Source organism: Lissotriton helveticus, chromosome 12 (assembly GCF_964261635.1).
Source record: "Lissotriton helveticus chromosome 12, aLisHel1.1, whole genome shotgun sequence".
Lineage (NCBI taxonomy): Eukaryota > Metazoa > Chordata > Amphibia > Caudata > Salamandridae > Lissotriton > Lissotriton helveticus.
This window is the reverse complement of record NC_136073.1, coordinates 692,284,716-692,302,468: the sequence shown is the minus strand read 5'-3', so window position 1 is coordinate 692,302,468 and position 17,753 is coordinate 692,284,716. Positions and strand designations below refer to the sequence as shown.

Genomic DNA, 17,753 nt, shown 5'->3' with positions numbered 1-17,753 from the left:
ATCCTCTCAAGTGAGAGTGAGGAGGAATCTGTGGCGTCTAAGAGATCTCAGAAGAGAAGTAGATCTCCTCAAACACATTCCTCAGGGGAAAGACCTGAGAAGGCCCCAAAAAAGACCACTCCAGTGTCTTCAGGGCGCAGTCCCTCAAAATCCCCTTCAGGCTCATCTAAGGGCAAGAAGGGATCTGCTGGTGAGGTGAAAGGAGCAAACTCCACCTCAGATCCACCACAGTCACCTCAGAAGATCAAGATTACCATCAAAAGATCTTCTTCTACACCTTCTGAGGAGAAATCAACTCCGTCGACGGGACCGTCAACAAAAAAGGGACCATCGACGATGACGAAAACACCTCCGTCGTCTACGAAAAAGGATAAGGCGGGTGAGAAAACAGCGTCGACGATTTCAGCGTCGACAACTATATCGTCGACGGTTTCACCGTCGACAAAGGCATCGACGACCGTGTCAACGGTGGCGTCGACGACGGCAGCGTCGACGAGGACTGTCGACGACGGCAGTGTCGACGGCAGCGTCGACGAGGACGACAACGTCGACGAGGACAGCGTCGACGGTGACTACAACGTCGACGGTGGCGTCGACGACAATGACTTGGTCGACGACGGCGATGGGAATCTCGACGAGGGATAAAACACCAGAAAAAAGGTTGGTGCCTTGGAAAAAACCTATAACACCTGAGGTTACATCTCCAAGCAAGGTCTCCCCATTGCTACCGTCTCACTTACTGGAGGAGGAAGATTCGGAGGAAGATGATGAGTATGGTATTGCCAGTAGCCCTTCGCAATTACAGGTCAAGTACCAAGAAGACGATTCTGAGGAGGAATATGGGGGTTATCAAGAACAACCCCAGGAACAACACCGATATCGCCAACAGCAACGAGAGGAGATGACAAGTGTGCCATCCTCTTTGTTGAAGGATCTCCAGGGAATGTTGGAGGATTATAGGAAAAGATACCCAGCGACTCCAGTCGCTCAACAGGCCATAGAGGCTACTCCACGTCCACGATCGGTTCCAGGGACTCCGATTCGTAGGAGAGAGATTGTGCCAGAACCTACTGTTAGGTCCCCACCACCGACAACACACCACGATATCGGAGATCTGTACGATCTCTGCCTATAGTGTCTCATATCTGGAAGGAAGGATTGAAGGTCATGGAGACGCCAGCGACGGTAACACCGCTTCTGGCCAGACTGGATAAAAAGTATAAAGCACCAGTCAATGCTCCATCTTGCCTTTTGGGTCATCCCAAACCGGATTCGGTGATCACGCAGGCGGCACAACAGAAATCCAGGAACCCATCTGCTCCGATTGCAACACCTCCAGACAAAGAGGGCAGAAGGTTGGATAACGCAGGGAAACGTTTTTCATTAATGTCTGCTCTGCTTGTAAGAGCCGCTAATGCTCTTGCTATATTGGGAAGGTATGACAGGCAGATGTAGTGTGACCTGTCTCCGTACGTTAACCTGGTGCCAGATCCAGAGAAGCAGGAGGCGAAGAAAATTCTCATGGAAGGAGAGAGGACTTCGGCTGAAGTCACAGACTGCGCTATGGATATAGCGACCACGGCATTTAGATCCTTGGGAGGAGCTGCGGTCCTGCGCAGGCAAGGTTGGCTGCGAGCAACAGCATTTAGGCCGGAGGTGCAAAACACAATTTTAGACCTCCTTACAATGGAGAAGAATTATTTGGACAACATATAGCTAAATCCGGGTAAGACGGAACTGGTTCTGTTTGGCAATAGTCATCTATTTTGGTGCCCTCACTATTGGCCATCTAAATTGGGCCCCCCACCTGTGCCATCTAAATCAGTCAAAAGCTTAGGGGTACTCATTGATTGTGAGCTCTCTTTAAAACCTCAGGTCAACTCAGTTGTGTCCACCTGCTTTTTCCAATTGCGGAAAATAAAAAAAGATCAGTCAGATGCTCACTCGTTCAGCTCTGACCCAGGTAGTAAGAGCACTGGTGTTGTCTCATTTAGACTACACAAACGCCATCTACCTAGGCCTTCCTGTCACACTTAGTAGACGTTTGCAGATGGCACAAAACCAGGCGGCTCGACTTATACACCGCCTCCCACGATGGCAGTCAGCCAGACCTCTTTTGAGGCAACTTCACTGGCTTCCGATTCAACACCGTGTTACCTTCAAATTGGCCTGTATAATTTTTAAATCCCTACACACTCGCAGTCCTCAGTTTATTCAGAAACTCCTGCTCAGATACACCCCCTCTCGCAGCCTTCGGTCTGCTTCCCAAATTTTCCTGACTGTTCCTCGTTATAAGCTATCACGCAAGGGAGGCCGCAGGTTCGCTACCCTTGCTCCCAAGTTGTGGAACTCTTTCCCCTTGGAAATTCGCTCCTGCACTGCTCTCCTTCCATTCAGGAAGCTTTTAAAGACATGGCTGTTTACCCAGGCTATGGCCTAATGTTGAGGTCTCCTTAGAAGAGTTAGTGTCCTGTTGGTTAGCGCCATTAAACCCTTGGGTGTGCGAGCGCTTTATAAAACTTTGATAAGATAAGATAGATGATACGCTGGAAAGTATCAAGAAGGATACTGATACGGCAAAGGCTCTGGGAACACTGCAGTACAGGAAAACCCCTTTTCGTGGCTCCAGGGGTAGAGGACAATCCTCGTATAGAGGAGGATACCAACAAGGGAGATATTCGTCTTCTTATCAGTCCTCATCGCAGCCGTACCATCAGCAATATAACCAGCGTCAGTCAGGAGGATAAACAAAATCAACTCCAAGAGGACGTGGTGGCCGAGGAAAGGACAACACCCGTCGGCAATGACAACCTCCATCTTCCGGCTCTGTCAGATGCTCCCCTGGGTGGAAAGATTGCTCACTATCTTCACAATTGGCGGAAAATAACAACGGACCAATGGGTCCTCAAAATAGTTCAATTCGGTCACACCCTAGAATTTCTTCAGACGCCCCCTTGTACGCCACCGATGCACCAGAGAGCCAATCATCTGCATCAACTCCGGCAGGAGATTCGGACAATGCTCCGAAAGGGAGCAATAGAACCAGTACCGAAATCCCAGGAAAACAAGGGGTTTTACTCCCGTTTTTTTCTTATCAAGAAAAACAAGCTCCAGTGGCGTCCCATTCTGGATCTCAGATCCTTAAACACCTATCTCAAGAAGCAATCTTTCAGGATGGTATCCCTACAGGACATCCTTCCGTTATTAAACCCAGGAGATCATATGACCACATTGGACCTACAAGACGCGTATTTCCACGTGCCGATACATCCTGCACACAGGCAGTACCTTCGGTTCTGGGTAGCCGGAAGACATTACCAATTCAGGGTACTGCCATTCGGCTTGAATTCAGCGCCAAGAGTTTTCACGAAATGCCTGGCTCCAGTCGCGGCTGTGTTGAGGAAGCAAAGACATCAAATATTTCCTTACCTCGACGACTGGTTAGTCAAAGCACCATCAAAGACACAGGCAAGAGCGTTGACGCAAGCTTGCATAGACTTATTCGCCGATTTAGGAATGACTCTAAACGAGGGAAAGTCAAACCTCCACCCAGCAAGAGTGATCACATTTCTGGGGGCAATATTGGACACGGAATGCAACAAAGCGTTTCCCTCCGAGGAAAGACAACTGCGGATTGTGTCCCTCTTCCAAGACTTGGGAAAAAGAAAGTCTCTTTCAGTCCGCAGGTACAAATCCTTGCTGGGCACGATGTCCTCTTGTATTCCACTGGTACCTTGCTGCAGGCTAAGGATGAGACCATGGCAGGAACAGATCGATCTCCAATGGCGTCAGGCGGAAGGATCCTTCGACGATACAATAAAGGTGACACCAGTGATGCTGCAGGCAGCAAAGTGGTGGACGCAAAAGGCAAATGTGTCTCAAGGACTGACGTTTCTAGCAAGAGCAGTTCCGCTAGTGGTAACGACGGATGCGTCGTTAGAAGGATGGGGAGCTTTCCTTCAGGACCTTCAGGTCAGCGGCCGTTGGAAGGCAGAGGAGCAGCAATTACATATAAATCTGCTGGAGCTTAGGGCGATCCACTTGGCATTACTGGCTTTTCTGCCAAGGATAAAAGGTGCGCCGGTGTTGGTAAGAACAGACAACACCACGGCGATGCATTATGTGAACAAGCAAGGGGGAACACGATCTCTCTCCCTGTCTCACGAAGCCCAGGAGATATGGGAATGGTCTTTTCAGCAGGGTATATCATTGACAGCAGAACACCTCCCGGGGGATCAAAACGTCAAAGCGGATACTCTCAGCAGGCTAAAATCGTTCTGCCACGAATGGGAGCTAGACCAGGAGATCCTGGACAGTGTCTTTCGGAGATGGGGAACACCGATGGTGGACCTCTTCGCTACAAGGGAAAACAGAAAATGCCAGTACTTCGCAAGCTGGCTTCCCCAGAGGGGATCTTGGGGGAATGCGTTTTCCATGGCATGGTCCGGCATCTTTGCCTACGGTTTTCCTCCAATTCCTCTTCTCCCCCGCGTACTGGTGAAGATCAAGAAAGAGCCGTGCAGGCTGATCCTAGTATCCCCGTAGTGGCCCAGACAACACTGGTTCACGGAACTGCTGCTACTGTCGGAGGACCGTCCAATTTGGTTGCGCCTAATTCCATCGCTCCTGACAATGTCCAAGGGGCAGGTGCGCCATCCGGACCCGAAATCCTTGCGATTAGCAGCCTTTCTCCTGAACACTGTGAGTTTAGCCATCTGAACATCTCACATGAATGTAGGGAGATCCTGTCCAAGGCCAGAGCAGAGAGTACCAACAAAACCTACAGGATGAAATGGAGGAGGTTTTGTCTGTGGTCTAAGAGACATGATGTTCACCCTCTTACTGCTGCACCTCATCAAATTATACCTTACATTCTGCTGTTAGCAAAGTCAGGATTAGCACACGCCTCCATCAAGGTGCATTTGGCTGCGTTATCCCGCAACAGGAGGTCATCGTCAGGCCCATCTTTATGGTCCTCAAGGATTATCAAACAATTCATGAAAGGGATATTCAGAGTCTTTCCACCAGTAAAGCCTCCACCACCATTATGGAATCTGAATATTGTACTCTCTCAATTGATGAAGCCACCATTTGAACCAAAACACAGGGCAGACCTGAAGTTCTTGTCCTGGAAAGTGACTCTTCTCATTGCATTGACTTCAGCGAGAAGAATAGGTGAACTACAAGCGCTCATGATTCAGGAGCCTTTCTTGCAATTTCAAGAGGATAATATGATTCTCAGGACAAACCCGAAGTTCATTCCGAAGGTGCCAACTGATTTTCATTTGAACGAACCATTGGTGCTGAAGCGTTTCTTTCCTCATCCATCAACAGCGGCAGAAAGAGTATTACACTCGCTGGACTTTCAGAGATGTATGAAATTTTACTTGAAAGAAAATAAGGCGTTTTGCAAGTCTTCCCAGTTATTCGTCGCCTTCAGCGCACCCAGGAAAGGTTTCCCGCTGTTAAAGAGGGGAATTGCCAGATGGATTTCCAGTGCAATTGTCTACTGTCATCAAGCTGCTGGAAAGCCTTTGAATGCACAAGTCCGTGCCCATTCCACGAGGGCGGTGGCCACATCCACTGCACTGTTTGGAGGAGTGCCAATCCAGGATATCTGCAGAGCTACAACCTGGGCATCTACGCACACCTTCACCAGGCACTACTGCTTGGAGGCAGCCGCAGAATCGGATGCGGCGGTGGGAGAGGCGGTACTGCGGAATATCATCCAGTAACGGTGAGCCTTTCTTGCATCCCTCCATCCATAAGTTCTCTTGTTTACAAAGTCACATTTTATATAAGTATGTATATATGTATATGAGATTATGCTTAATTTTCTAATAGTATTGCATGATTATGTAATGTATCAGGAAAATGTGCTTTGTTTTTTCACTGCTCGCTATTCTGATTCAGTCATGTAAATCTATGAAAGTTCCAATACTGGAGTAAGGAAACAAGTTACTTACCTGTAACTTTAGTTCTCCAGTATTGGAATCTTTCATAGATTCACATGCACCCACCCTCCTCCCCTGAGAGGCTCACCTCGAATTTAGCACAAGAAGTGTGTTATGCACACGTGCGCGAAAAATCTGAGGGGCAGAAGGTTCTCTCAGGACTGTTCTAGAGGGTGAGGAGCTCTGATTGGTTCAGGGAAAAGTTTGGGCCTATTTTACATAACAAAGGCTATGGGTTGCAAAAGGGAAATGGGCCTAGGCTTCTTTTCAGTTTGCTATACTACTAAGCACTGCTTTTTTATATACCGGAGACTCCCGTCTCGACGACGGGGAATGATTCAGGCATATGAATCTATGAAAGATTCCAATACTGGAGAACTAAAGTTACAGGTAAGTAACTTGTTTTCTTTCCCATCCTGTTTGTACACTTTACCCACAACACCTTCTCCAATTTAGTATGTTTATTGTGCAAAAGTGAATTTCTTGAATTTGTGCAGTTCCGCGCGACAATTTCTTTAGGGAGGTTAGGTGTCTGGTCCTTTTAATCACATTATTCAGTCCATTCATAGAATGAGAAGTTTTGTTTTTGTCATGCATACAAGTCATTCATGTCCTATCTTCTCTAAATCCCTTTGTCAACTCTTTTAGATTCCTGGAGAAGCATATGATGAATCTTAGCTCATGGGAAAGGCGTGGATATGAACTGGGAATGAAAATAACGATTGTGAAAAACTGGGGTTAATGTTTGTTCAGACATGATGTGTCAGCAACCTTTTTATTTTCAAATGGAGTAAGGCACAAGACAGCCTGTTTAGGAAAGGGCTGGAATTCAATGATTCAGGTTCCATATAAAGACAAAGGGTTGGTAGATGAGGAATTGTGAGAATGTATGGGGGGGCATGTGAGGAGAAATTGGCAGTAGACAACAGGTGAATCAATCAGGTATTAACAATATTGAGGTGAATCAATAACTATAAGGTTGTCAAGACGTTTTAAATAGGGTGGAGACATAGCAGAGTCTGTGATATGCCTTGCAAGACTGTCTCTGGAGTTGTACTACACAATTTCCGTTTGAATCCAATTTGTTTCCGCTTTGAATGGTCTTTTTTGGCAATTCTTTTCAACTTTGCCACGGAAACCAACATGTTTTCTTTATTTGTGAGACCTTTGAAAATGTTGAACATCTTGGGAGGCTTTCTGTCACCAAGTCATTTGGACTTTTGGGGCTCAGGTGGTCGATGTTTTTTTTAAAACCCCACTTACCTACTTATTCTGGTTTTTATTGTTAAACATTTATATCTTCACATCTTGGCACAATAATTGACACTATTTTCTCTAAGGCTGGATGTAAACCATAGGTGTATAAACAGCTTTCCAATTAGAAATTAGAATAGTTTTACCCCTAATGCCCCACCAAACTCTTACTTCCCCAACCTAATTTGAAGTATGCTTATTTGCATTGTTTCTGATGGCAAGGTCTCAATTGGCTCCTTCGTCATAAACCCTTGACCGCATGACCCATCCTCTACTGCTCTGCCAGGAGGTCAGTGTTGTGATAGCCATATTTAGGGTTAACGACCATTACGGGATTTTCATGCCGTTCTTCTATGCAAGGCAAGGCTGACTGTGTGTAGGAGGAACACTCCCTGCATGTCCTGGAGATAGATATTTTTGTTTTGCAGAAGCAAACTCTCACTTTGGGAGCTGTGTAAAATAAGAAAAGAATGTCAAGTGCGTGAAAAAAAAAAGGCACCAGACAGGGGCGATCTTTTCATATGTCGGATGGTCCTCTATGATAGGAGCAGAGGCCACTGACCAGGTGGGCTGACAACCGTTATGTAAATGATGCCCTAAGGTGTCAACCCTGCCAAAAGTTTTATTGAATTGCTTTTCTGGTCAATTCCATTAATAAAGTCTGCAGTACATGAGTGCCCTCGATCAAATGTTATAAACTTTAAAGCAGGTTGCTATAAAGTATTGCATAGCATCAAAACATCAGACCTCATAACTTATAGTGGAGTCAGGTGTGGATGTTTCAAGATTAACTGACAAGTTAATGATTATAGTTTTTTTGCATTGCATCTTTTTATGCATTCATATGCTTTGAATAATCCCTTGTGGGACTTGGAATTCTTAAACTATCTTTAGCCTAGGAGTATTTTAAAAACATAGTAAAGCATTAAGACTTATAGCATATGCTTCTATCTGCAGGTTCCTTACCTTTGAATATTTCCCAGGCCCTAGACTGATGTGAAAACTTCTGCAATGGATCTCTGGTGCTGGCAAAGGGCCCAGGCTCCATTACGACATCAAAGTTGTGATGTCGTTTGTATATCGTGCTTGACCAGACCCCTGATGTCTGTTCTGTTTTGTGCTTACCTTTTGATGCCATCAGAGCTTTGTTCTCTCAGATTCTCTGGGTTCCTTTCTCACATTTTTGTCAAGTGGTGCAGATAGGGACATGTCACTACTGAAGAAGTCCGGTTTCAATCCCTGTCGCTAGTGCGACGGCCCAATGTCAATCTTGGACCTGCATGACGACTGCCTTTGGTGTCTAGGGTCAAAACACATGTTGTTGTGTAAGCTCTGCCATCATAGAGCATAGGGCTGAACTGTTCATGGCCTATTCTTTGGACGGTTGTCAGGAGCGCCGCAGGACAAGGCCACATTTTTGGTTAAGGGCAAGGACCAGGTCATCATCGAGGTCATCACTGTCCACCCGATCCTCGAAGGAGTAGAAGTGTCACAGGAATAATTAAAAGCACTCCTCTTCTCAAAGGTCAAAATCGAAAGGTAAGTCACCTCTGACCCAGTCTATGAAGCTGGAGTTAGTGGCGATCTCCACAAGGGCATCGCCAGCACCATAACCCTATACGGCAGTCTCCCCTCACAGCACCTCCTCTCAATCAGTGTCAGTACCCACTTATCCGGAGTACCCAGTTCGGGATCCGTCAACCTTCATATAGACTACGTTGGATCTCTTTAGGAGAGGGTACTGTCCTCTCTGAAGCACCCTTGGGGCCCACAGGATTGGTCACCAGCCACTATGGCCTTATCACGGGGATGGCCTTGGAGCCATACAGATTCTGTCGCCACACCATCCTCATTTAGGACCAACATCAGTTGGATTTTCGGCTCTGGTCAGGGATTACCCTATATTGAATAGAACACCAGCATCTGGCTCTGGACTGCATTACAGACTGACTCTGTGTACAGTGCCACTTTCAACATTGATGGCTGTACGGGCAAAGGCATTGCAATCTTCGCCTGAACCTGTGTTGCCACATATCACACTGTGGGGTTTGACTTGATGTCCAGTCCCAGGATGGTTGAATCTAGTCCCCTTTCAGGTTTGTTAGCCTGCCAAAGAACCAGTAGGTTGGACATGTCTCAAGACATTGATCATGTTAAAGGACTGCTACCTTCAAATTTCAGTTTTTCATTCTCTGTAAGGAAGGCAGCTGAGTTCCTTGACCTGCAACTACCTGCAGTGGAGCAGAGAGTCCATATTCTTACAGATAGACTACAGATAGCACCATCTGCTTCTGAGCCTTGCTCCCACTTATAAGGGAACCCTTGGCAAAATCATCCTTGTGTCCAGCGGTTAATAGGAGAATTGCCTGCCTGTGCAGGCCAGCACCAGGAGATTCAGCCTTCTTAACCATTTGCCCCTTGCTCAAAAGCTTAGTAGTGCAAAGCTTCTCCACATCCAGATTCAACCCTGGAGCTTTCCCTTTGCAACCTCTTAATAGGGAATCCAAGCTCCTGGAAGCAATAAGAAAAAAGGCCTTTTTGGCTGGCAGCTTAGCCTTTTGTTTGCTGAACGCCACCTGTATCTCGGTAATACATGCCCATGCCCTCTGGGACATATCACCCATGGTAATTTTAAATCTCCAAGACCATTTTCAGGCTTAGCGCTCCGAGTTAGTAAGAGATGGACTGAATGCTTCTTGATACATAGTGCGTGCTGTCCTAGACACTGTAGACTGTGTAGCTCGATCAGTGGACACTTCTGTCACTTTAAGACACCATACATGGTCAACATAATTCTTATCAGATGTCCACAACACTCTACTGGATGTGCCCTTAGAAGGTAAGAGACTGGTCAGACAGAAAGCAGACGCAGCACTAGCACGCTTAAAAGAGGGTAGAGCTAAAACACGTTCTTTGGGACTGCAGTCCACTCCTCAGACTTTTTGTTTCTTTAGGAAGCAAACTCCTCATCTCTGGGTTACCAAAAGAAGCCACACATCTCCACACTTGGTTACCAACAACCGAAGAACACCTTTTTTTGTGGCAATACTGAGAGAAAGATAAGGGACACATCAGACTGCTTCCACCCTTCTCTTCATCCTCCTTTGCCTCCTAAGCACCACCAGGGAAACAACTATAGTTTGCCTGGAAAGGAGCGCGACATGCTGATGGAAGTAAGAGTGTTTCTTTTTCTACAGGCATGGAAGGCCACCTCTTCAAAAAACTGGGTCCGACAAATTGCAGATAAGGCATACTATATCCTTCCGCTAGCATCCCACCAGCTGTTCCCTCCATCCCTCTCAAGTAATAGTAGAATACCTGCTTATCCAGCAGAAAGAGGTAGATATCCTGCCATAGAAAGGGTCATTAGATCTGGCGCCAGAGCAAGAACATAAGAACAGGACCTGGGCGCTATTCTCCGTACTTCCGTGTTCCCAAGTTGGACAGAGGTCTGCACCTGATCCTTGATCTCAGGGTCCTGAATTGGTTCCTCAGAAATGGCAAGTTCAGAATGTTGTCCTTTCCTCAGCAAGGACTGGATGTTGTCTATAGATTGCTCAGTCTGTTGGCTTCCTGCATTCTCCTGGTCATTTATGCACACTGGCACATAAAGACTCCGCTGTGGGGCTTTCGCAGGCTATGGTTCCAACATCAAGGGGATCTGGAAGAATCTATTGTGATTTCCAAGGACACTGCAGTGGAGTTTGGAGGGAAAGAGAGGAGAACCTTTTTCAAGGACGACGTATCTGCTTCTGTCACAGTTGTGACGGACTCTTCATCGTAGGGTAGGAAGCACATTTGATGGTCCGGTAGATTAGCGGCATCTGGGTTCCTGGAAAGCAAAGTCTTAAATCAATTTTCTGGAAATAAGGGTGGTCCAATTGGTGTTTCCTTCCTCCTAAACTGTGCAGTCTTTCATTCCTGATCTTGATCGACAATACAACTACAATGTGGTATCTGAACAAGCAGGGAGGGGCAGGGTCTCAGACTCTGTTGAGAAGCTCTTAGTCTCTGGACCTGGGCACACCATCACAGTCTGTGGGTGGTGGATAACCATCAGGCAGGTTTATTTAACACAGGACTGACAATCTCAGACAATGTCATCTTGCCAACCACAAGCGGCGTCTCCACCTGGAGGTGCTACAACACTTTGTTGCCCCTTTGGGCTCACGTCGTCCTCTTTGCTCTCTGTCGCTGGGACCTTGGGCAATGCATGTCAATTGTAATGGAAGTTTCCACTCTTCTGTATGTTTCCTCTCTAACTCTTAATTCCTGGGGTATTGAGAAAGATGCACCACAGCAGGGCCCAGGTAATTTTTATTGCCCCAGTTGGATTTTAAGGGTGTGGAATACAGACCTTTGGCCCCTCTTCACCTTCCACTCTAAGTGGACTTGATGTCTCAATCAGGGGACAGACCTTACGGGGAATCTTCACAGCCTACTCCTTCATGCGTGAAGTTTGAGCAAGGGAATATGAGTACCTTTCAGCTACCACTGAAAGTGGTGGACGGGGTCCTCTTTACGCATCACCAGGTTACAAAATCAGTTTCTTCAGGAAGATGAAACAAGTTTGTTTACTACTGTGCCGAAAGGGGGGTTGATACTTTAAAAGCATCCCTTGCCAATATACTACTGTTTGCACTGCTCTTGGTGAAATAAGGATCTGCAGTGGCTACAGTCAAGGTATACCTCTTGGCACTTGTCTGCTTTTCTATGCATACAAGATCCAACCCTCCCTGCTTAAGTACCTGGTGGTGATGAGATTCTTGAAAGGTTTAACAAACCTGTATTCTCCAACTCCTGTTATTTTGCCTCAGTTGGACCTTAATTTGGCTCTGACGTTTCTCATAGGCACTCTGTTTGAACCAATGCACAACTTCTAGTTACAGCTTCTGACTTTAAAAATAGTGTTCCTATTTGCCATCACCTTTGCTCGTCGAGTCAGCAAGCTACAGACCTTGTCTGTTTGACCTCAATTTGCGTTTGTTTCCAGACAAGGCGATATTGCGCACTAAAGCCATGTTCTTAACAATGGTGGTTTTTCCTTTCCATCTAGGTCAAACTATTACTCTACTATAATTCTTTCCCCTCCACGTCTCGCAAGGAGGAGGAGAGGCTTCACAAGCTAAACTCAAAGCATGCACTGAGTGTCTACATGAGCAACATTATAATTTAATTCAGATGGCCAGCTGTTCTTCAGCTACACTGGCTGTTAGTAGGGCAGTAGAGAAGCAAACTTATCGCGCTATATCATTTCATGCATCAAGATCTCCTATGCTTTAGCAAGGAATAAACATCCTGAAGGAATCAGGGCTAGTTCTACCAGGGTGCAACATCTTCCACTTCAGACCAGGCTAGAGGGGTGCCAGTAGCTGACAGCTATGTGGTTGATCCTTGACACTTTCTCCAAAAACTATTTCGTGGATTTGAAAGTGAGACTGAAGGCCACTTTGTCCTGTCTGTCCTTAATTATTTTCTAGTTTAGTTCTCTTTTCCAAACACCAAATGGACTAATGCTTGGTACTCTGTTCTAAGGTGAGGATTCTGCATATAGAAGTTCCCATCAGAAGAAACAGTTACTGTCCTTGTTTAACAATCCTTCTGGTGGATACTCTGTCTACCTGCATATTCCTCATCGACACTGCCTCCTCCTCATACTGGAGAACTTTGGAAATTTACAAATAAGCTGGCAAGTTAGTATTTTATACTGCGCTTGACTGTCAATCTTCTCTATAATGCCGCTAAATGTGTGGCAAAGCCAGGGTTGAACTGACATCAGGACGATATTCTGATGATATATGGCCTTGATGACCTCATCAAGTCTGAATGCTTGATATCATTGCAGAGCCTGCATCCTCTATCAGTGCCGTGGAGCAATTGCAGACATTTCCAGACTCGTCTAGTGTCTGTGGAATTTTCAAAGGTGAGGAGTCTGCAGGAAGAGTATCCACCAGAAAGATAGCTGTTCAGGGAGCTCACGTTAAATTATTTCAAAGCAATAATGTGGGAGAGTCCTTAAATCAAACTGCTGTTAAAATTAAGAATTCAATAGAAAATGTATTTTTCACCTTTGTCTACCTCAGGGACATTTATACTCCATTTTTCATTACTAGGCATAAGCATGGGTTAGTTTTACTTTGCTCAGGATGTTGCAGCAATGTTAACTAGAGGTTAAATCTCGGTATCCTCCCTTTTTGGTTATATAAACATTTGCCTACCTACTGGCAGCATACATAGAATTTCATCAGATTTTTTTTTTTTTTAAAGAGGCCAATTTTATTTTTAAATAGAACCAGGACAGAGTCAAGTTTCTGATCATGCAAAGTAAACTAGAAATAGAACCATTGTATTTTTGAGATGTAAGGTAAAGCAAGGCATTTTGAGGTCTTTCTCTGCATGTGACCTCCTCTGGTCAACTTTTCTTCATAGGAATTTTTATCATAAATGTGTTTCTTTTTCTGACAAGACTGGCTGGAGCTAAGAGTTATTTTATATTTAAGATGTCTTTTTTTTAAACTTTTTGTATTAGCTTGCACAAGAAATGATAGTCAGTCATGCAAATATAAACCTACACTCTCACCAAGCTGCAAACATGGTGAACATATATTATGCAAAGTCCAAGAAATGCATTTAAAGAGTTAGTTGCGCGGCCATCCTACCTCATCTTCTGTTCAACTGGTTGGGATGTGCTTGCACGACCAGAAGCTCCTCCTAAACAATTCTGTCAATTTGAAAATCTGATGTGCAGGCTTAGAGCGCGTAATGCCTCTGGTACACAGCCCATTATTTTGCATCCACTACACCAACATAACTACAACATTGCAATGTAAGTATAGTGTAAATGGATGTGGGATTAGGAATAATAAAGATATATTTTACTTAACTTCATGATGGGATGGTAGGCGACACAGTCAATGTAATGTGTTCGTAGGTTGATAGTAGTAATTTAGATATAGTGTCATACAAGCTGCCAGGCTCAAATGAAAGCACATCTGCTGCCTGGGCCTTAAACTGCCCCAGCTTGGTTTCTTTGTTTTTTCACGTGTAGAGCTGGTTTTCATCTGATGTGCCAACATTTTGAAGGTTGACCTTAGCAGTGCCACTATTTTGGAAGGGAGGATTTCCATTTCAATTATAATTTTTAAATAATGTTCTTCCCTCTTCTCTGTATACCGTACAAGACCTGTTTCAGGCAAGACTAACAGTGTGGTGTTCTTTTCTTGGAGACTGATACTTACAAGGTATGGGTGTGATGTTTGAAGAATTTTCCTCTGGTAAGTTTCTGCTAAGTGGAGGGGTCCAGCTGAGGTTCATGAGATGCAGACTTCTTTTGATGTTGAAGACACGACCGTCCCTGCAGGAGCCGATCGACTTGAACAATGCCTTTGACATATCTCAGGATGGATTGGGGCTTGGCGATATATGTATTTAAGCATTGACTTTGAGTACCACTGTAAGGGCCATCTACCCGATACAGGAGCCCACGACTCACCTGTGCTGGTGCTCGATCCTCCTAGCACATCCATGTGCTGATACATTTTGATAGGAAAAATTGGGTATGAAAGACTTGTGGTATTGGATGACCTACTCACGTCATAAAACTGCGGAGATGCCTCGGAGTTTCACCAAAGAGTCTTGGATCTCTCTGGGGGTTGATCATGCTCCACAACCTAGTTTTCCCTGAAATGTGGATTGGCCTTTTCTGAAACTTTCTATCCAATATTTAGTTCCACTCCGCTCTGGGTCCCAGGACGTATGTACTGGTGTGTCCAGGGTCCCGTGTTGTTGCCCTGGGTAACAAAAGCAATGCCTAGATCAATATATCCTAACTGAAAAATGTTTTGTGTGTTATCAGTAATCTACACTAATCTTAGCGCCTGCATGTTTGTCATGGCACACTAGAGTAGCTTACTGGTACAATGAGCTGCCTCCACCCATCCACTGAACAGTGATCACCATGAATCAGCTGCCATTTAGATAAGCAGTGTGGCAACACTTGAATATTGACATCTTCATGGCATAATGTCAGCAGCACAAAAGGTTTTAATTAACAACCCTTGAACATATTGCAAATGAGACTCGACAATGCATTGAATACTCCCAACTTATCTTTTCTCTTGCAGGTTCTCAGCTTATCACCTTCTACAGAGTTGACTTTGAAGTCCCTTGGTGGAAGCTGTAAGGTTGAAGTTACCTTCTCTCCCAAATGCCGCATCCCACCGTTTGCTGAAGAGGTGATGCTGGAGTGTGCTGGTATGTCGCGACCACTGTTTGTCCTCCGTGGTTGCAGCCAGGGCATTGAAGTCAGCCTTGACATGGAACATATCCCCTTTGGAGCAGTGGTGTTACAGACTGTTGCCTCCAGGAGGGTCATCATGAATAACACGGGTGACATTGGGGCCAGGTAATAATGCATTATTGTGAAATTATCGTTCTGTGCTTACATTATGGATGGTACTGCCTGACAGTCAATTCAGCCCACTTGTATGGAGCTGCTGTTGAGCTGTTATCTAGTATGGGTGTTGTCTTGCATAAGTGATTGTTCACATGATCACGTAAAATAATAATTTTCTAATCACTTGCAACAGATCACAGCACAGTTGCCTTTAAAGTAAGAGGTAAGGAGGCACCTACATCTTTTAGCATCCACAGCTAAATAATTTCAATTTAAAAAAAAAAATGTAATACTGTAGGAAAGTATGATCTGCTTTCATGGTTACCCCCACTTTTTGCTTGATTTCAGTATGTTTTTGACCCTTGTAAGTCCCTAGTATATGCTATGGTACTGTGGGAGTTGATGCTTGCACCTTTCACGACAGATATAAGTTTCCTTATATCTGAGGTCACTACACTTAAAACCTATAAGTAATGCCTATGGCACGGTCTTCAGTCCTGAGGGCAGGGTACTTGGTTATAAGTGTGAGAGTGCCTCTGCATGAGCAGGACACCCCTACAAACCCCGAAGTCGATTCTCCAGACTTTGTAAGTGCGGTCAGCCATTTTGATACATATAGTGGACATCAGTCATTACAAGATGTCTAACTATATAGTGGCTGCACTGAACCTGATTATGTTTGGTATCAAACATGGTGGAATCATACCCCAACCCCGATTCCAGAATTGGAAGTATGATCTGATGTACCAAGGGGCTGGGGGCTGACTTGGGGTACCCCCTGTACTCCCTGTTACAGCCTTTCAGGGTTTGACAACAAGCTAGTGCAGATGCCGACCACAGACACAATTCTACCCTCTTGCTGCTGAGCCAAGCTCGAGCAGGGGAAGGTAGAATAATAGGTTTCCTGTCACAGGAAAGTGTGACCACCTCCTAGACATGACTTAGTGTATTGGGCTGGGGTGGGAATGCTTGCCAGCACCACCAGACTGCTTTGAAGGGCACATTTGGTAACCTTCTTGCATACTCAAGTTTGAGTCAGTTCAGGGGAGCCCTTGGCTCCTGCTCTGTTGTGAAACTGGACATAGGAGTATCCTCCCCTCTATCCAGCACCTCCTCTGAGAGGGACCCTTGAGTTGTTCCAACCCTTCCCTTGGGATACTTAAGAACTTAACTTGTGGGTGGGTCCTCAGATTTGTCGTGAGACAAGACTCAAGACTGAAAAGACGTCATTCTTCGACTGTCTGGACACTTCGCCTGGAATCAAGACTGCATCAAGGAAGACTCCTGAGCAGGGGGTAAGCCGCCGGCCCCGACGGTTTATCAATTGAAGTCTATTCTAGCCTTTTAGAGAAGGTGGTGCCGATATTGAAAAAACATTTCAATAAAATATTTATACAATGCGAAAGTATTCCTTCATCTTGGTTGGAAGCGACGGTATCACTAATACACAAACAAAATAAAGGCCCTCAAAAAATTGAATCATATAGGCCGATCTCATTTTTAAATTTGGATTTGAAGATCTTCTCAGGGATATTGGCCACTAGGATGGCCAAAATCATTAAAATAATTATACACCCGGACTAGAGAGGGTTCATACCAGGGAGGCAGCTTAATGAGCTTACCTTTCAGGTGATCGGCGCAATCGATTTTGCGGAGGAAAGTAAGTTGCCACTTACCATCATTGCCATCGACGACGCTAAGGCGTTCGATCAGGTTAACTGGGAGTACTTATGGAAGACCATGCACAAGTTTGGCTTCCCATTAAATTTCATAGGAGCTGTTAAATCTTTGTATCTGAACCCCAGGGCGAATGTTTTAGTTAATGGTGCCCTTACGGGGTAATTTAGTATATTTAGAGGCACCAGGCAGGGTTGCCCCCTGTCCCCTCTATTGTTCAATGTCTACATTGAACCCCTCAGAATGGGTCATAGCATTTTACCTTTTAAATTGGCGGACCTGGAGCTTAAAACAGCCCTATATGCAGATGATCTTCTTCTTTATACCTCAAACCATATTGATGCAATCCCACGGTTATTTGAATTAGCTGAGGAATTTGGTAAAATATCTGGATACATGATTAATAGAGAAAAAACTGAGGTAATGGGGTGGAATAATATATATATCATACAGGGAGCCAAAGATCAGATGAG

General features: G+C 45.2%; 1 protein-coding gene across 2 annotated transcripts in view; it reads left to right on the top strand.

Moving 5' to 3' along the window:
* Positions 1 to 17,753, top strand: part of HYDIN (HYDIN axonemal central pair apparatus protein) — a 3,619,565-nt gene that overhangs the window by 3,387,828 nt on the left and 213,984 nt on the right. For both annotated transcript variants that reach the window (XM_078670948.1, XM_078670947.1), the window contains one exon: positions 15,332 to 15,612. In XM_078670948.1, coding sequence (XP_078527074.1) covers positions 15,332 to 15,612 — 281 coding nt within the window. The remainder of the gene's footprint in view (positions 1 to 15,331; positions 15,613 to 17,753) is intronic.